This window comes from Chelonoidis abingdonii, chromosome 5, assembly GCF_003597395.2.
Source record: "Chelonoidis abingdonii isolate Lonesome George chromosome 5, CheloAbing_2.0, whole genome shotgun sequence".
Lineage (NCBI taxonomy): Eukaryota > Metazoa > Chordata > Testudines > Testudinidae > Chelonoidis > Chelonoidis abingdonii.
This window is the reverse complement of record NC_133773.1, coordinates 63,002,190-63,022,923: the sequence shown is the minus strand read 5'-3', so window position 1 is coordinate 63,022,923 and position 20,734 is coordinate 63,002,190. Positions and strand designations below refer to the sequence as shown.

Below are 20,734 nucleotides of genomic sequence, written 5' to 3'. Positions count from 1 at the left end.
TTTTGTGGATACAGACTAACATGGCTACTTCTTGATACTTATTGTTATTAGGTGTAATGAATATAGTATCACATAACAATGCAGTTTTCCTTTACAAATTTCTTATTGTGATCCGGGGATTAAAAAACACTTCTCCCTGTCCACATTACTTTGGCTTGTTTCATACATAAAGTTTAATATACTACAACTCCTATTAATTAGAAACACTCTTCTAAAATATTTCTCTGCATTCTACAATAAATTTAAAAGTTGGATGAAGTTTTATAAAATCAAACCTAAATTCAGAAACCAATACTCCAGAAACATTTCTCATTTTGGAATTGTTAACATGCCTTTCAGCATTGTGATCTTTATTACAACTGCTCAATGAAAAACAATGTAACTTTTAGAAAGCCAACCGTTGCACTCTTCTGTTCAGTATGGGTAATTGCAGTTGCTATGTTCCCATGGTTAATTGCTCCACTCAACAATCGTTTACACAAAACATCTGTGCCACCACATGATTATATATATTTATCAAGTAATCCCTGAAGACTGTGTCCATTTATCCTTTTCTTTGTGTGTATCTCTACGGAAAAGGATAAATGGACACAAATCAGATATTAGGAATGGCAATATACAAAAACCTGTAAGAGAACACATTAACCTCCTTGGCCACACTATAGCAAATCTTAAGGTGGCCATCCTGCAGCAAAAAAACTTCAGGACCAGACTTTAAAGAGAAACTGCTGAGCTTCAGTTCATCTGCAAATTTGACACCATCAGCTCAGGATTAAACAAAGACTGAATTGCTTGGCAACTACAAAAGCAGTTTCTCCTCCCTTGGTTTTCACACCTCAACTGCTAGAACAGGGCCTCATCCTCCCTGATTGAACTAACCTCATTATCTCTAGCTTGCTTGCATATATATATATACACACACACACACCTGCCCCTGAAATTTCCACTACATGCATCTGTCTGACGAAGTGGGTATTCACCCACGAAAGCTCATGCTCCAAAACGTCTGTTAGTCTATATAGTGCCACAGGATTCTTTGCTGCTTTTCCAGATCCAGACTAACATGGCTACCCCCTGATACTTGTAGAATACTATATTCTTGTGGGGGCTGCTGCAGGTCTGGGACAAATTGCCCCACTTGCCTCCTCCCCAGAGGCCCTGTGTGTATCTTCTAAACAGATTTTTTGCAGTTGTTTATTACACTTTTTTTTTAACCATCTGGCTGAAATGGTCAGGCTAGTCTCTAAGTGTGTGCACTTTAACTTTTCATATCATGGGGTAAAAGAAAGTATGTGTGGTCTTACTCCGTGGCAAGTGGAGCTTGAGTAGTGAGAGTCGAGCTCTGATCCTTTATTAAATTAAAGCTGCTTCTCAACCTGTTTTGGAGTAGTGTGTAATAACCGTCTGTCAACACGTTTGCAAAGCATCGCTCAAGCTCTCCTAAGACAGGCTCAGGGAGCACATTTCAACCGGCTAGAGATTCACGGGAGTTGGCGTCGTTCCCTTCAGCCTAGCCCCGTCCAGCCCGGCTGGCTGGGGCAGTTCGCTCGCCCGACGGAGCGGGTCCAGTAGCTCGGGGGCGTGGAACGGCAGAGGGCTCTCCTGGGAGCGCTACCGTTCTATGAATAGGCTTCGCCGCCGGCGGCTCGCCCCCCAGCATGTGCGGGGAGCGCTGTGTCGCCGCAAGGGGCGCTGATCAGGCTCACATGAAATCAGGGGCCCTAAACCACGCCCCTAGCTGATGTGTAGTTTGCTATGGGCTAGAAACGCTTAATCCATTGGCGACGCCCCTTGCCCTGTGCACCGCATGCACGTGTAGCAGCGTCGGAAACGGATTCTGACACCCTGCTCTGGGCACCACCGGGGACAGGCGGCTGCAAGGACTCGAACCCGCACCTCCGCAAGCAGCGCGATCCGCCCCCTCCCCGTCGGGCAAGAGCCCCGCCTCCTCCTGCCGCGCTCCCCGCCCCCTCAGCGCTACCATTTCGCCATCGATGGTGCAAGCGTCTTTCTGACGACGTCAGTTCCGGGTCAGCCGGACAGGCGCCGGAAGTGTCTCCATAGCGGAACGGGCAGCGGGTACGCGGCCAGGGTCTTGTTGTGCGCAGCGGGCACCATGGTGGAGGTGAGAGAGCGGCCTTGCCTGGCCCCTGTGAGTGGGGCTCTCAGGCCCCCGAACCCCTAGTGCCCACCGCCGCCCTCCCCTCCCCTTGCTGCTGCCGAAGCGAGGAGCGCCCGGCCCGGAGAACCGGGCGGGGGATTCCGACCTCTCACTGCCCCTGACGCTGCTATTAGCCCCCTCCCCCCGTTTCCGGTATGCCCCGTGCTGGGGTTTGTGCCCCGGGGGGCGGGAGGGATGAGCTGAGCTGCAGGCCCAGGCGTGGGGGCGGGGCTGGGTCCCCGCACCCCTCGTGGGACCGAAGCCGCCCGTCGCCAGGCTCGCGCAGCAGTGGCGGCCCCGGGTGAACTGGGCTCTGGGGGGAAGCTGCCGGTCGGCCTTGTGGTGCGTACTGTAACGAGCGACGGGGTAAGTGGGTTGAGTCCCGGTCGGGGGGGAGGGGGTTGTCCCTTGCTCCAGGGCAGCGTCCGCACGAAGCGAAGGTGCTTGGGAGGCCGCTGGTCGCTGGCGAGTTACAGCAGAAAACGTTCCCATTCTCGAGAAAGGTGTCGCCACTCCTGCCCCTTGGCCCCAGTGCGAGCATCCCTGGGCCGCCCTGTCAGCCTTAAACCCGACGACGACTGTGTCGGTCTCTCTGGTCCTTGGCCTCTGTTGACATTATCAGTGGGTTTGACAAGTAATTAATATTATGCTGCGGTGTTTATATAGAGATCTTGCAGGTGAAATTGGACAGAAAGCCACTTGCTTCACTTAGGTCACACCATCAGATAATAAATAGCTGCCATAGCTGTCAAAGTACTTTACAAAAGCAAGTATCATTATCATCAAACATAGGAATTGCAGTGCTGGATCAGACCAGCAGATTATCTGGTTAATCATGTAATGTAGAGTTATAGTTAGGCTTGGCAGAATTTAGATTTTTCTTTTATCATTTTGACAGATAATCTTCATTTTCATTTGTATTTCATTCCTATTTTTATCCATTTGCATTTTCACAGTTCCAGGAAATTGTAGGTGGAACATCGGACAATAATTATTTAATGACAGTAGATGTTGATTCAAAAAGTTAAAGCGTGATAATAGTTAAAACACCAATTGTCAACATCACATGTCAAAATATAGGAAGTAACGTTCTTAAGTCACACACTAATAAATTCCCAAGAAGCATTTTTCTTACTTTGCCTATCCATAATTTTTTTTTTGTCAGTATATTGTGCTTCTAAACTAAATGGTCCTAGACTTTGCAATTTCTACATGCGTTTGTTTAATTCTGGCCATCCATCTCTGGCTCCTACCTCTATATTTTTTGAGGTTAGGGGACGAGAACTGAGCTCATTGTTCAAGGTGAACAGTACTGTCAGTCCCCATTTTACAGGTGGGGTACATGAGAAGGATTGTAATTTGTCCCAAGCTAAACATCCGGTCAGCGAGTGAACCAGGAATAGAACTATAGTTTCCTGACTCTCAGTCCATGTTCCTCTCATTGGACTATAATTACTCTAACATGTGTTGTAATTTTTGTTTCTGTTTTTAGTATGGATTCAATTCCCACTAGTAAAAGAAACTAATGTACCTCTACTCAGATATAATGCGATCCGATATAGCGCGAATTCAGATATAATGTGGTAAAGCAGCGCTCCGGGGGACATGGCTGCTTTACCGTTTTATATCCGAATTCGTGTTACTGCAAGCGGTTCCTCGGTTCCTACCTTTTACTTGCTGTGGCCCTCCCTGGGGCTCCTCCACCCCAGATCACCTCTGCTCCACCTTCTCTTCTCTTCCCCCCCATCCCCTCCCTGGCCCAGGCTTGCTGGGCCAAACAACTGATTGGGGTGGCAGGCCTGGGAGGGAGGGAGAAGCGGAGCGGCGGCAGCACGCTCAGGGAAGAGGCGGAGGTGAGGTTCCTCTCACTACTCCGATACAACGCGCTCTCACATATAACACAGTGAGATTTTTTAGCTCCTGAGGACCATGTTATATTGGGGTAGAGGTGTATATGCTTTAGTTGCCAGTTGTTTACATAGCACTTATAAAACACACCTTTCTAAAGTGTTTATGAAAGAGAGAGATAGTGTAGATGGCACTAAGCAAGTCACTCCGACATTCCTAATGTTTTTGAAACTTGATGCCTGTCTAAGACTCATGGCCCTCTTCCTGGGTCTTCTGGGAAGAGAAAATGCTAATATAGTTGTGGTAGAAAAACTAACATTTGATATTAGAATTACCATTAAAGTTTCGTTAATCGGCCTATGAGTTCTTGTTCACAGCTCAATGGTTTTCTAGACCTTTTCTTTTAAAAACAAAACAATTTGATTAATTAAATGAAAATGAGTGCTACTTATTTTGAGCCCAGAATAGCACTACTGTACAGTTTTCTGATCAGACACTTACACAAAGGTGACATAATGTACATGTAAAAGCAGCAGAGAATCCTGTGGCACCTTATAGACTGAGACGTTTTGGATCATGAGCTTTCAGTATTCACCCACGAAAGCTCATGATCCAAAACGTCTGTTAGTCTATAAGGTGCCACAGGATTCTCTGCTGCTTTTACAGATTCAGACTAACGTGGCTACGCCTCTGATACTTGACATAATGTACATGGCAAGTTATAAATCTTTTTTTCTTCTGCTTGTTTATTTAGGCAATAAAATCAAATTTATAGGGAGTCCTGCTCTTACTCACTTGCTTTATTGGCAACTTATAAAATTGAAGCTGGCAAGCATGAGTGAAAAGCTTTTTTGTTTGTGTCTATATTGAATTCACATATGAGCCTATAGTTGGAAATAATGTTGATCAAAGTTTTGGCCTGCTATTTTTGATCATCACAGTATCTCAAGGAAGGAAGACTTAAGTATTGATTTATTTGGAGATGAGGGAGATGAAACTCTCTCTCTCATCAAATTATAGTTTTTAGCACTCAAGCACAACTGTGTACTTTAGCAAACTAAAGTCCATTTCTTACATACAGAAGGCAAGAATCACTACTTTAATTTCCATTGCCATTTTCAGGTTTTTCATTCAGTTATTCGCATGTGTATAATTAAATGTATCTTCTCTGCAGGAAGTGCAGAAACACTCTGTGCACACATTAGTGTTCAGATCCTTGAAGAGAACCCATGATATGTTTGTGGCTGATAATGCAAAGCCTATACCATTAGATGATGTAAGGTAAGAACAGCTATCATAAAATAATGATATGTCTAAAAACATTAATATGATGCAGGCACTCCTTTGCGAGTTTTTCTAGCACTGGCTAAAACTCAGGATTTCCAGTTCACTTAAGTTTGTTTCATTTTAAAAATTTTGAATTTGGTCCAATTCAGATTTCATTATAAACTGAAAATTCCTCTAAAAAATTAGTTTTGGAAACACCTACACATGGTGTTTCTAAAACAAAATATGATTCTGGGGCCAGGCAGCTGCTGTCTGAAATTGACATTTAGTAGTGCTGAAACTGACAAATATCATTTTCAGTCAGCAGCTGCTGGGGCTCCCAGGGTCTGCAGCTCTGGGGCTGCTCACCATGAGGAGTGCCATGGGGCCAGTGACCTCAGGGCTTCCAGACTCTTAGCCAGCTAGCCTGAGTGTCTGGAAGCCCTGGGATTCCTGGTCTCAGGGCAGTCTTCATGGTGGGGGTCCCCAGATCCACAGTGTGTGGAAGCCCATACCAGGACCTGCAGGCTCTGTAGCAGGGAGCCTGGAAATTCTGGCTCAAGCTGAAGCTCCCAGGGCTTACAAGTTTCCTGCTGTGGAACCAGGCACCAATGTTCTGAGAGCCATCCTGGCTAGGTCTGGAGCTTGTAGGGCTGTGCAGCTCTCAGCTCTGTGACAAGGACTTTGACAGCCTTGCCACGGTTGGGCTGCTATGGAATTGAGGACCCTGGAAGCCTGGGATTTCTGGCTCTGGGGCAACGTGCATGGCACAACTGCCATGGAGCTTCAGACCGTGAAAGCTCAGGGTCCCCAGCAGCTGCCAGGTGAGCTGGTGGGGAACCAGGCAGGTTTCTGTAAGCATCCTGCCTGTGATTCTGCAAAAGGTAGTCCAATCTGATTCACTTTTGTAAGATATTTCAGTTTGACAAAAGAGTTCCATTGGAAAATTTCTGACTAGCTTTAATTGTCATACAAGTCTGATAGTATATGTTCAGACTCTGGTGATAGTGAAAGGAAAATATTAGCATAACTAATATTTTAAAATATTTTAAAAATAAAAATTTTTAAATGAATAATATGTTAGAAGATCAAGATTTAATATATATTGTTGTTTTCATAAACAGCCACAAATTAAAGATGTCAATCAAGCTTCGCACAGATTATGGTTCTGTGCTGCACATGCCTATTCTGAAGGAAAATTTTAGAGAAAAGGATTCTCCAAATACAGGGGATCTCTATGCACATAAACAGTATCCTGCAAATCAAGGTTTGTGTACCATTATTTGTTAACTGAAATTAAATTTCAACGTCGCTATGATATAGCCGAAAGGAAACATTTGTAAGGAAAACATCTATTTTTAATTGTCTTATATTCTACTGGCATATGCCCATACAATGTAAACTGTTCGGAACAGGGAAAGTGTTTATCAGAATATAATGTGTGGTATAATGTTTATACAAATAATAAGGTTCAGAAGCATAATGGTTATTTCATGTAGGTGGCAAAGAGAGAACAAGACTTTGTGTTCTTCTAGTTTGCCACCAATGGTGGTGGTAAAGAATGTATGAAGTGTTGACTAAGAGTGATACAGAGCTTTTTCAACTGCCTTTAGACATGTAGGTATCAAAAATAAAGTGAAAATACCCTTTATTTAAGTATGAATTATTCATTGAAGGAGGAATGCCTTTTCCCTTTCTATTAAAACTCTTCTAGTGGCACATGACATGTACCTTGAGTTTTTTTTAACTTCTGGTTGATTCCTTCTACTGTGATATGTTCATAGAATATCAAGGTTGGAAGGGACCTCAGGAGGTCCTCTAGTCTAACCTGCTGCTCAAAGCAGGACCAATCCCTAACTAAATCATCCCAGCCAGGGCTTTGTCAAGGCTGACGTTAAAAACCTCTAAGGAAGGAGATTCTACCACCTCCCTAGGTAAACCCATTCCAGGGCTTCATCACCCTCCTGGTGAAAAAGTTTTTTCCTAATAGCCAACCTTAACCTCCCCCACTGCAGCTTGACCATTACTCCTTGTTCTGTCATCTGCTACTTCTAAGAACAGTCTAGATCCATCCTCTTTGGAATCCCCTTTCAGCTAGTTGAAAGCAGCTATCAAATCTCCCCTCATTCTTCTCTTCTTCTGCTGACTAAACAATCCCAGTTCCCTCAGCCTCTCCTCATAAGTCATGTACTCCAGCCCCCTAATCAATTTTGTTGCTCTCTGCTGGACTCTTTCCAATTTTTCCATATCCTTCTTGTAGTGTAGGGCCCAAAACTGGACACAGTACTCCAGATGAGGCCTCACCAATGTCGAATAAAGGGGAACGATCACATCCCTTGATCTGCTGACAATACCCCTACTTATACAGCCCAAAATGCCATTAGCCTTCTTTGCAACAAGGGCACACTGTCGACTCATATCCAGCTTCTCGTCCACTGTAACCTCTAGGTCCTTTTCTGCAGAACTGCTGCCTAGCCATTCGGTCCCTAGTCTATAGCAGTGCATGTGTTCCTTCTGTCCTAAGTGCAGGACTCTGCACTTGTCTTTGTTGAACCTCATCAGATTTCTTTTGGCCCAATCCTCTGATTTGTCTGGGTCCCTCTGTATCCTATCCCTACTCTCCAATGTATCTACCACTCCTCCCAGTTTACTGTCATCTGCAAACTTTCTGAGGGTGCAGTCTACGCCATCCTCCACATCATTAATGAAGATCTTGAACAAAACCAACCCCAGGGCCGACCCTTGGGGCACTCCGCTTGATACGAGCTGCCAGCTAAACGTGCAGCCATTGATCACTACCCATTGAGCCCAATGGATAGAAAGCTGGCTAGATCACCTTATAGTCCATTCATCCAGCCCATACTTTAACTTGCTGGCAAGAATACTGTGAGAGACCTTATCAAAATCTTTGCTAAAGTCAAGGAATAACACATCCACTGCTTTTCCCTCATCCACAGAGCCAATTATCTCATCATAGAAAGCAGTTAGGTTAGTCAGGCATGACTTGCCCTTAGTGAATCAGTGCTGGCTGTTCCTGATCACTTTCCTCTCCTCTAAGAATTGATGCCTTGAAGACCTGCTCCATGGTTTTTCCAGGGACTGAGGTGAGGCTGAATGGCCTGTAGTTCTCCAGATCCTCCTCCTTCCCCTTCTTAAAGATGGGCACTACATTAGCCTTTTTCCAGTCATCTGGGAACTCCCCTGGTCACCACAAGTTTTCAAAGATAATGGCCAATGGCTCTGCAATCACATCCACCAACTCCTTTAGCACCCTGTGATGCAGTGCATCTGTCCCAATGGACTTGTCCTCGTCCAGCTTTTCTAAATAGTCCTGAACCACTTCTTTCTCCACAGAGGGCTGGTCACCTCCTCCCCATGCTGTGCTGTCCAGTGCATTAGTCTGGGAGCTGACCTTGTTCATGAAGACAGTGGCAAAAAAAGCATTGAGTACATTAGCTTTTTCCACATCCTCTGTCACTAGGTTGCTGCCCTCATTTAGTAAGGGGCCCACTCTTTCCTTGACCACCTTCTTGTTGCCTACATACCCGAAGAAACTCTTCTTGTTACTCTTAACATCTCTTGCTAGCTGCAACTCCAAGTGTGATTGGCCTTCATGATTTCACTCCTGCATGCCCAAGCAATATTTTTATACTCCTCCCTGGTCATTTGTCCAATCTTAAACTTCTTGTAAGCTTTTTTTTTGCGTTTAAGATCAGCAAGGATTTCACTGTTAAGCCAAGTTGGTCGCCTGCCATATTTATTATTATTTCTACACATAGGAATGGTTTGCCCCTGCAACCTCAAGAAGGATTCTTTAAAATAGAGCCAGCTCTTCTGGACTCCTTTTCCCCCTCATGTTGTTCTCCCAGGGGATCGTGCCCGTCAGTTCCCTGAGGGAGTCAGAGTCTGCTTTTCTGAAGTCCAGGGTCCATATTCTGCTGTTCTCCTTTCTTCTTTGTGTCAGGATCCTGAACTCGACCATCTTATGGTCACTGCCTCCCAGGTTCCCATCCACTTTTGCTTTCCCTACTAATTCTTCCCTGTTTGTGAGTATCAGGTTAAGAAGAGCTCTGCTCCTAGTTGATTCCTCCAGCACTTATACCAGGAAGTGCAAGTGCTCTTTTCTCAAGAGTGTCTCACATCTTCATACTGTAATTGAGATATTTACCTTCTGAGAGAGTTACAGGTAGTGAGAGAAGCTGGTGAGGACTGTCTTAAGAGGAGAAGTTGAAAGGACTTGTATTTGCCTTCCTTTTTTCTTCTCCAATTTTCATGTAAATTTCATTGTTTTAGCTTAATAACTTGATAAGTGCGTCTCTAAAATTCTCATACATTCCATGTGGAACATTCATTTGTTGGGTAACAAAATCCTTTTTCTTGCTGGCTGAGCTTCTCTAATGCATCCTTATCTGTATAAAAATATCCTCTTTTTAGTTTTTTATGAGGGACTAGAGTGTTTCTAAAGCAAAGTCATTGTTGGTAGTAAACAGTAGCATCAGCGTTTCAAAGAATGTTGCTTTTCTGATCTATACCAGATATCTTACTAACACAGTGGAGAGTAAAAGAAACAAAGGGAAATAGGGAGCACTCAGGTACTGCAGTGTTATAACTTAGATGTGACTGCCATTTTTGCTGGTTGCTGACATGCTATGATTTTTGTAATTGCTTTATTTTCGTGTTTACAACAAAAAGCAATAATTAAGAAATATATTCTGTTATTTAGGACAAGAACTTGAATATTTGATAACAGGTACACATCCATATCCACCTGGTCCTGGTGAGTAAAATTTTTCATAAAAATATCTCTTTTTCACACACAAATCATATAAAAACTATTTTAAAAAATCAGGAAATTCAGAGCTTATGCTGATGATCTAGACAGTCATTGGATAGGCTTAGCTTCAACTGTGAATTATATTGATAAACAAATTTTAATAAGGATGTTCTCATTTGGGTGTTAATGGAAACTCTTCTGACTGGCTATATTAGAAGAAAGTTGTGGAAAAAAAGGCTGTAGCTCTAAAATATATTCTATTTTGGGTATCTACAGGAGGCCTCAACTACATTGACTTGAGTAGTGGGAGTTTTGTTTGAAAGAGGTCTGTGATATTATACCCCATACATTTTTACAGTTTAAATGGAAGGTTTCAGAAAGTGAGCCATCTTTACTATTAATAGAATTGGAAAAGTGTAGTTTCATTATCAAAGTATATGCTGTAGGAGAAACTGAAACTGTTATTTTAGTATAGAAAAAAATGAATTGAACCTGAATGCTAGTGTCCAATACTTAAAACGTTGGTTAAGAGAGGTGGAACAAATTCTCTAGCCTTGTGCAAAAGCAAAGTAAAAGCATTTTGAACAGGCATGCCCTAAGGGAAGGGAACAGAATCTGACTCTCAACCCCTAATACTGCAATTTATGGAGGCTGATGCTTTCATAGCTCCTACATACCGCTACAGTATCAACAAGTGGGTTTAGAAAGTCATGGGTTTTCTGGTAGTCTCTTCTGCAACTTGTCCAGAAACAGTCTCCACCCATGCTGGGTTCTCTGTTCCACAGTGTTTAGAGGAAGGGGTGTGCACACTGTCTCTGTGTAGGTATTTCTTGTCTCTTGTAATAGAACCCTTTCCACTGCCAGTCAAACCCTGTATGTGCCCCTGTACAGTGTTGTCACCATGCAAAGGGTTTAGACCAAAATGAACAATAACCTTATTTTATTTAGCTTCGTGATATTCTTATGTCAGCCATGTCAATGAACGACACAGATTTCTTTGTTACCAAAATATTCAGTTATATATAACAGTTCAGGTGCAAAATTGCTAATGGATCTCTGACCAAATTAATTTGTGCTTTTTGTATACTTTCTTTTACAAGGTGTGGCTCTGACAGCAGACACTAAGATCCAGAGAATGCCCAGTGAATCAGCTGCTCAATCCTTAGCTGTGGCACTTCCTCCTTCTCAGTCTAGGTACTGCTAAATTATTTTCTGAGCCCTTTTTTTTTTATAACCTATAACCAAGGTAAAAAACATAACTTGGATTTAATGATGAAAGAATCTTCAGACAAAAACACCCTCAAATGATCTACTTTTCTTTTTAAATCAATAAATAAAAATACTAACATTAGCTTGGAAATTACAAATTAAGATTGCATTTTGCAAGTGAACACCAAATCACTAGAAAATATGCTCATGCAAAAATTAATGTCACCCAAGCAATCTTAATTTTGCTCCAGTAGTGTCGCACATAGCAATCAGATTATAGTGTTCTTAGCCTTCTACCAAACAGCTTTCTTAAGATGAAGAACTTTAATTTTTTGTGGTGGTTAGATAAATTTGTTTGGATGGAAGAGTAAAGTTATCACAGAATCCCAAATTAGCAGTGTGAGGAAGAATGTGGATTACTGTAACTGCATTTCCATATATTTAGTTTTTTCCTAAGCAGAACCTTTACTTGAAATGGCCAAGCTTTTCGATGCTTGTGGGTTTTTGAGAAAAGTACAGTGTTCTCAAGATGATGATGATTGATTATTATTAATATTATGCTGGTTGGGAAAACGCTAAAGTAGAAGGCAGTCTTTTGGTCTTAACTCTGACCTAATTTTTTTTGCTTGCAGTAATTGATTACATATCTGTCAAAATGCCCCCTTTTTCTGCAACCTACGAGTTTTAATCCAGCACTATAAGCAGTGTTCTTTTAATATACATGATTCTATGTCTGATTTGTAATTTCTCTCTCTTTTGGCCCCAGTTCCCATGTAGATTCACAATCATTTATATATTCTCTGTTCTGTACATCTCTAATCATAGCAGTATTTGTTGAGTGTGAATAATAATCTTATTTACAGTTTTATTGTTTGCCTTCATACATTATTGAACTTCCACACAATAGCTAATAACAATGTAGGATACCCTACCTCAAGCGAAATAGTTCTGTTTTTCATTGCTGGTATCTATTAACTTTTCATTGGACTTAATTGCTCATAAGAACAACATCTTTCTTGATATGCTATACAGAAATCCTTGATAACTTTTGATCTACCTTCCAGCAATCAAAGCATGTGATAGTCAGACCTAGGCTTCACAGTTAGTATATCTTTAAAGGGATACTTTCCACTTAAAATCACACCTTCCTGGAGTTGTTTTTTTTTTTTAACCTGTTGTTGGTAAAAGTTGTTAAGTGCTGAAGGCTGGAATGTTGTTGCTATGATAACTCTATCCAGGGAGTGGGGCTAGTTGGCTGTTACAAGTGCTTAGTGCAGTGGTCCCCAAACTGGGATGTGCCTCCAGGGAGTTGCAGTGGAACATTCCGGGGGAGAGCACACTGGGGCTGGCTCCAGCCCCACCAAGAGACAGGGTGGGAGCACCACGCTTCCAATCTCACTCCACCCCCTGCTCTGCCTGCAGTCTGCCCTCCTTCCCTCTTCACTCCCAGACCAGCTCCACTTCTGTCTCCGGCTCCCCTATCCCCAGTTCGCCTCCAGCTCTGTCTTCCTCCCAAGTTCAGCTGCTGAGGAAGCCTTGGCTGTCCAGTAATGGAGGGGAGCGTGGACAGATTCTGTTAATGGTAAAGGAGGGGCATGACTGGAAAAGTTTGTGCACCACTGGCTTAATGCTTCTATTTGTGGAGTTCTGGTGGTGGTAGCACCAGCAGAGAATGCAGCCTGCTAATTCAACGGACCTTGATGTTACTCATAAGATAGACCACAAGCTCAGTTCAGTAGTGAAGGTGCTCAGCGAGTTTGTCTATGAAGCATGGTCCTAGGCCCCATAGGAGCTACAGGTACACTAGCGCATGTGTGCCTGTGAAAATGGACCAGCTCAGATAGTAGCTGGAGTCTCTGCTGTCCCCTAAGCTGAACAAAGGTGCCCTTCCTATGACTTCTCCTTTTATTCATTGATACAAACAAGTTATATATTACACTCCGAACATGGTTAGTTACCACCCTTACCCTTGTATCTGCTAGTTCGAATTAAACATCCTTTTCCATTATCCTGTCCTCCCATCCTTATCTTACGAGCGATCAGTGTGTTCCTGTACCATCTCTTAAGAATGTGTTTATGTAGCTACTTGAGAACTCTGGGTGTTCTTGTATCATCCTCTTCAGTCAGGAATGTGCTTACTTGGTTAGCCAATATCTAGTGTGGTGTTATTTTGCCAAGCTTACTTGAGTTCACAGCATTTGGTTCACACTGCCTAGAGCTCTAGCAAGGCCTATAAAAGTGTAATATCTGAGATTAATACAACAGAAAGGGTGGGTGGAAGGGTGTGTGGAATTTCTCTGTTAAGTCAATCTGTTTACTTTGTTCGACAGCACTATATGTATCACCGCTTTCGGCTGTTAGTTTGTAGTTTTTTCCCCACACAATACCAGAGGAAAGAACATGTTGTTTTAAAAAAAAAGTTGTTTTAGGTTCTACACTGGCCTTATGACTCTTCCTGACAATTTTTTTGCTTTTCCATCACATTTCCCTTTAAAAAACCTTTATTTTTAATGTTGTACCTTAATTTTATTACTGACACTAAATAAGAAAATTGGCTGGTTGGTGGCTGCACTATGAACTATAGCACCAGATAGCTAGAGCTGGGGATTTCTTGTTCTCTGACATGGAATGAAATCTCTGAAACTGGAACATAAGAGATAATGGCTAATGTTTATTACAGTAGTGCCTCCTGGTGTCAGATTACTCTGTCAGCATTGGTATGGGGGGGAAAACAGTGCTGGTCTTGTGCAAAATAATGTTTGGGGCCTCTTTATATGACTTTCATTCCTGCCTGTGTGCTTGCAAAACCTCTTATGCTATGGTTGTTTCTCATCTCATCACCAGTTTGTAAGAATCCACATTGTAATTCTCTCAGCTGGCTTCAAACCAGATGTTAGATGTGTGGCAAGCCCAAGCTGAGCAGAGATTTGCAAAGAAAAGAAGATTCTTCAGTAAAAATATTTTAAATGCTTTACAGATTTTAATTTAACTTTTGAGTAAGGCATATTAGAATAGAATCATAGAACTGGAAGGGACCTCGAGAGAGGTCATCTAGTCCAGTCCCCTGCACTCAAGGCAGGACTAAGTATTATCTAGACCACTCTTTCAGGTGTTTGTCCAACTGCTCTTAAAAATCCCCAATAATGGAGATTCCACAACCTCCGCAATTTATTCCAGTGCTTAACCACCCTGACAGATAGGAAGTTTTTCCTAATATCCAAACTAAACCACCCTTGCTGCAATTTAAGCCCCTTACTTCTTACCTTATCCTCAGAGGTTAAGAAGAACATTTTTCTCCCTCCTCCTTGTAATAACCTTTTGTGTACTTGAAAACTGTTATCATGTCTCCTCTCAGTCTTCTCTTCTCCAGACTAAACAAACCCAATTTTTTCAGTCTTCCCTTACTATTTTAAAGTGCTTCGTATTCATTGTTCAGAACTTTTTTCTCTATCCAGGTTAGAGGCAAATCGTACTGCTGCTGGTGTGGGTGATATTTACAGACATGCCGGGATTCCGGAGCGTGCACAGCCTCCTGTTTTGTCCATGGTGAGATTCTTATAATACATAACACTTCTAATAGTGATGATGTAATCTTTTACCTAGTTGGGTTCAGATTTTGCAGTTAGCTCCATGCATCATCCTGTGCAGTCATCTTGATGGAAAGAGGCTGACCAAAATGTGAGGCCTTGAGAGGAGAGAGCATCCTCAAGGCTTTGAAAGGGGTGTAAGAAACTCCAGAGTTGAGTGGAGAGTGTTTGTTGTAGAATGTAATCGTAACCTACTGTTCAATTTATAGGCTCTGATGGAAGCAGGTGGGAACAAAAATTCTGCGTTGATTGCAAAGAAAGCTCCAACAATGCCCAAGCCTCAATGGCATCCACCATGGAAACTGTACAGAGTAAGTTGGAAACATGCAACAAAATAAAAGACTGTATTAAATTTTCTATAGGTATACCCAAGTCCATATTTTAACATTTTACTTATCTTACTCCAAAAAGGAATTAGACGGTCAATGTAAAAATCAAGCCTCTGTCTGAAATGTGAGTGTATCTCCTCCCTATTCTTGGTATCACCTGAAAGAGAAATTAGAATAAACTATTTGAGGGTTTTTTCCATTTTGTTTACTATGTACATTTGGCAGCATATTGTTTATAATTACTCATTTCCCCCTCTTGTTTTTGGCGGTCTTTCACTTTAACAGTGAATGAAAAGAAAAGAGAGAGAGAAAGAAACTTAGAGTGACTCCTGGACAGATGAAAATCTGTGTGACCAGATTCCCAGGGGAGCCAGCCATGGTCTATCAATTAAAGTGAACTGCAAAGAATGGGGCAGACAACCCCATAGCTGTTGGCTATTTTAAAACTTAGATTTACCAAGTCAGTACTAAACAAGATCAGTTACACCTTATGGTCACTCAGAAGTCCAAACCACAGTTCCCTTAAAGTAACCCAGCTTCAGGCCTCCACCTAGTTACCCAAGTCAAATATGATTAAGGTTAATGAAAATCTTCTTCATCATATAAAATAAAAGGTTCTACCAATCCCAAAAGATTGGACACATTACCTTCCAGATTAATGAATATTCCAGATCTTACCCAAATACATGCTTATAGCCAATTCTTATTAACTAAACTAAAATTTATTAGAAAAGAGTGAGTATGCAAGTAGACTGTGCTCTCCTGCTAGCTATCCTAGGGATTAGCTCTGCCAGTGGGTGCGCTCTCTTCTGGTGGTACCGCTTCTGCTATCGTCTCCACTTGCAGACCAATGTCACTCCAGGAACCACAGCATCTTCTTCATGAGTTGGCGTTCTGGCCATGGATGGTATTGGTAGTTGGGATGGGTGTCACTGTCCATGGTCCACCACTTCCCCAGTGGCAAATGGGTAGACCCAGGCCCTCTCACTACTCCAGGTCCCAACCCAGGGACCTTGTAAATAGTGCAACAGGAGGCTGCTTCTTTATCTTCTCACTGTCCTGCTACAATTCCCTGGGTCACTTCCCCATGGCCTTGATACTTTCTTCAGACTTGCCTTGGGGCCTTCAGCTGTCCAGTTGCAGCAGCCAGCTAGGAGCTCCTTCTTGCTCCCCAGTCCCTGCCAGCAGTACTCCAGCTCTCTCTGCCTGCTAGGGGGACAGTCTTCACTTCTGACTGTCCCTGCAGCTCCTTTTATGTAAGCTTGCTGGGTCCGGATTGGCTGTTCCTTGCAGCCTCTCTCCCATTGTCTGTTTCCCTTGCAGCCTCCCTAGGCTGCTTGGAAGACTCACCTCCACTTCTCCTCTCTAGGGTAGGGTATGGTTAATCCCTTCCACACCTGCGTGGGGTGGACACCCCATCACACACCCTTCCTCTCAAGCCTGCAGCCCTCGGGGCGGGGTATGGATACCTCTGGCCTTGTAGCTACCTAACTTGTGCCTGCAGATCATCCTTCACTTATTCTGTTTCCTTCAACTGGAGGCACACATTTTTCTGGTCCTCCATAACATACTTGAGCCGTTAGCTTTGAAACACTAAGTCTCCTTCTGCTGTTTGCAAGGCCTTCTCAGCAGCTGCCAGTTTCTCCTGACGCTCCTTTATTTGCCCTGCAGGGTCCTTCAACGCCCCCTTCATTCAGGGTCGGTGTCCCCACAGTAACCTGCTGTGCCACTATGTACTCCAGCTCTTTCTTCCTACTGTCACTTCTCCTTGAGCTCCTAGCTGCCTACTGACTGACACTGTCCCTACGTATTCTTTTATGTGAGCCCACTGGACCTCTATTGGCCACTCCTTGCAGCCACTGGCTGTTTCCCTTGTAGCCTCTATAGGCCCCTTAAAGGACTCATTTTCGCTCTAGGGCAGAGCACAGTTAATGTCTTCCCCACCTGTGTGGGGTGGATACACCCCATCACAAACGGGATGGTAATTCATTCTCAGTTTATCAACTCATTAATTGGTGCATCAACCTAACAAGGTTGGTGATGGATTATATTTTTTTAATGTGGGCACACCTATCTTGGGAGAACTGGACTGAAATTGCCAGATTTACTTCCCAACTATAATGGTCAGTCAGCTGATGGTAACCTCTTTCTGTAAATGTTGTTGAATGAGTACAGACAGTTCATGTACAACTATATGGGGATTTAGAAGAGAGGCAGCCAAGACGTGATCCTTGCCTGAGGAATCTAAATGGTGATCTACAATCATTTCTGACCTGATACAGATTTGTATCAGTGACTTATGGGTGAAGGTTTCTTTCCCACTACAAATCCCCTGTGCTATCCAGTTTCTCGTATTTTGACACTTAAGTGTCCATTCTTCTTCTTCTGAAAATATTGCTTCTTTTTCAGTCAATATTTAACTTATTTTCCAAATTGAATTTTAGATCTCCAATTTTATTGTGAAGCATTGTATTTCTTGGGCTAATATTGATGGAAATTGAGAAGTAGAGTTAACAATAATTATGTCAACAAATGTACATTTATTTTGATTCAGAAGGCTTTTATTACTATTTCTAAAGGTTATCAGTGGACACCTGGGTTGGGTGAGATGTATTGCAGTTGAACCAGGAAATCAGTGGTTTGTTACTGGCTCTGCTGACAGAACTATAAAGGTAAGGAATGGAGGGAAGGATTGGCAAATTATGATCCCAGTTTAACTTTACTTTTTCACTTGTTTCTTAAATATTTCCAGCTGTTGGAAATGATTTCTTGTCTGTCATGCACAGAACAGTCAGCTATAAAACACATTTTCTTTCACTATCCGGCCACTCATCTTCTGGAGGATTACTTTCTTTGAGATCTGATTTAAAAAGTTAGGATTAGCATTAATATTGACACCTATAGACCATTGATGCTCAGTGATTTGGGAGCCAAATTAGCGATCAGCATTACCCAACAGAGCCACTGCATGTGAATTTGTTTCATTATATATATTGTGTGTGTGTGTGTGTGTGTATATATATATATATAATTTATATACACTTTCAGCAAAATACTGACTAAATATTTTATCAACTACAATTGGTTAATAACAGTAAAAGTATCCTAATTGGTTGCTTAAGTGTTCATGTCGCGTTCCCTGTTAGTACTCGGCTGGGCCAGGGAAGCCAATGATCCAATCAGTGGACCAAATTCGATGATGGATCTTGGTCATGTGCCAGCTGAGGCATGTTGCACATATACTAAGAAGAATAATTAAATTACACAGTGTTTTAATATTATATACGGCAAAGAGCCTCTTTTGGCTCATGAGCCTCATTCTGAGTATCACCGCTCTAGATCCTATGATGCTAATGAGATAAAAGTCTATATGCTAACTTAGTTCTTAAACCTTAATTATGCATGATAGATTTGTGTAGGGTATAACTATATAATGCTTTAATATGTGGTTAACTTACAAATATTTATATATATCAATACAGATCTGGGACCTTGCTAGTGGCAAATTAAAATTGTCTTTGACGGGGCACATTAGTACTGTACGAGGGGTGATAGTAAGCGGAAGAAGTCCATACCTCTTCTCTTGTGGAGAAGATAAACAGGTGAAGTGCTGGGATCTTGAATATAATAAGGTAAGTTAAGACTTCTTTGGTCAAGGCACAATGAATGAAAAATTGCCCTTCTAAATATCCAGTTAACTAAAGTCTATTTATCCATCTAGGTTATTAGGCATTATCACGGTCACCTAAGTGCAGTCTATGGTTTGGACTTGCACCCGACAATAGATGTGCTGGTAACGTGTAGCAGAGATTCAACTGCACGAGTAAGTAGAACAGTGAGATTTAACTTTGTTACATGTCCACTTTTATAATTAAAAAACCTATAAGCATACAAAAATTAAAACATAAATAGGCAACTTGTATTATCTACATTAACTCCTTTACCAGAAGGTATGGCATTTTTGTACCTTCACTTATTGTATTAAGTCCCTGCCTGAGTGAAAAACGCAAGTTGAAGGTCAACACATTTGGGCTCTGACAGTCCAGTGAATGAGCAAAAATTCTAGTATTGAGAGCTCTCCACCAAGAGCACTCTGCCTCCAGTTTCCAGACATTTAAATCTAGGAACTATTAACTCTTGAGCTCCTCTGCCAATTTCAAGTCCTGGAATGGCTCATGGAGAGAGGGATTGTTTTGGTAATCAGGATCCAAATCATGTTGGTCTTTATAGATTAAAATTGAAGCTTTGAATTGTGCTCAACAGTGTATAGAGGGCTAGTGGATTCTTATATATTACTTACACCTTAGGCCACTAATAAAGATTTAAACAGTTAAGAACCTTTAGTCATTAAAGTTTCTTGGGCTGAGAGAGTAGTACAGCTTTATGGTGACTGGCTTTAAATAAAGTTGTCCTGATTCCTTAGAATACATTGAATGGCAGCTTTTCCATGTTTTTTCTCCAGCTTGCACAGTTCTCTGATGAATTTATAAGTCAAAAGTATGGTAGTTTCATTTGTCAGGATTGTGACATGTAATCCATGCAATCAATGATAGGACCTAAAAAAGGATTAATATACATTGTCTTGACTAATTGAATTTATCGTGCTGTCATAGATTTGGGATGTGAGGACAAAAGCCAGCGTGCATACATTAGCGGGACACACAAATGCAGTAGCAACAGTGAAGTGTCAAGCTGCAGAACCACAGATTATTACAGGTATGGTATATGTTGTTTCCCAAATTGAATTACTCAAAACCAGCTAACTGTGCAAGTAAACTAGTCTGTATAAGCACACGTTCATATCACTGTTACCTTCATTGGTTAATGTCTGTGCCGTGCTCTGGTCTGTTTGGAGCTAATGTAATACAAATAATAATACAAAAGAACTGCAACATTAATGCAAAAATAAGGTTATGTGTTTAAGTACAAGTGAGGTAATGCAGAAGTAAGGTTCTGATAGTAACACTGCACATATACAGTATTTCCAATTACTAGTTGGCCAACTAGTAATGTGCCTAATTATATATAGTATGTATTATTCAATTAAAACTTTATTTTCTGCATTTCCGGACTCCTCTTGTGCTTAAATATTAACTTTTTTTTCATTTAATATGTAAAATGATGTTTGAGTGGTTCTTTTCATGTCCGTGTTCATGAAATCACTCAAGGGGGAGAGTCAATGTAAGTGTAAATAATAAGAGGAACTACAAACAAAATTAAAGGGAAGAATTTCAGATTGTACAGTTAAGTGTAAAAATTATGTTGTCAACCCCAGTATATCAAAAGCCATATATGGTAAAAATCCAACTTAGTTGCATGATGACAACTTGCATTCCTTTTTGTTTCAAACTAGATAAAATAATTTTCATTCCTACTCTTAAACATTTATAATGTTGATGCAGACTGTAAAAGCCGATATGTTTTACTTCAGAGGTGGTTGTATATCCGTAGTTACTAAAGATCACTGTTTCTAATTAATATTGAGTCCTGTGGCAACTTATAGACTAACAGATATACTGGAGCATGAGCTTTTGTGGGTGAATACCCGCTTCGTCAGATG

General features: G+C 41.8%; 1 protein-coding gene across 2 annotated transcripts in view; it reads left to right on the top strand.

The window, feature by feature from the left end:
* Positions 1–2,014: 2,014 nt before the first annotated feature.
* PLRG1 (pleiotropic regulator 1) overlaps positions 2,015–20,734 on the top strand; it is a 31,304-nt gene continuing 12,584 nt past the window's right edge. Inside the window, exons 1-11 of one of the 2 annotated variants that reach the window (XM_032779111.2) lie at positions 2,015–2,125; positions 5,184–5,290; positions 6,400–6,542; positions 9,999–10,052; positions 11,150–11,243; positions 14,714–14,804; positions 15,055–15,156; positions 17,754–17,846; positions 18,657–18,806; positions 18,896–18,997; positions 19,788–19,890. In XM_032779111.2, the coding sequence (XP_032635002.1) occupies positions 2,117–2,125; positions 5,184–5,290; positions 6,400–6,542; positions 9,999–10,052; positions 11,150–11,243; positions 14,714–14,804; positions 15,055–15,156; positions 17,754–17,846; positions 18,657–18,806; positions 18,896–18,997; positions 19,788–19,890 (1,048 nt within the window). In that variant the 5' untranslated portion in view covers positions 2,015–2,116. The remainder of the gene's footprint in view (positions 2,126–5,183; positions 5,291–6,399; positions 6,543–9,998; positions 10,053–11,149; positions 11,244–14,713; positions 14,805–15,054; positions 15,157–17,753; positions 17,847–18,656; positions 18,807–18,895; positions 18,998–19,787; positions 19,891–20,734) is intronic. The other variant, XM_032779113.2, reaches the window with a different exon arrangement.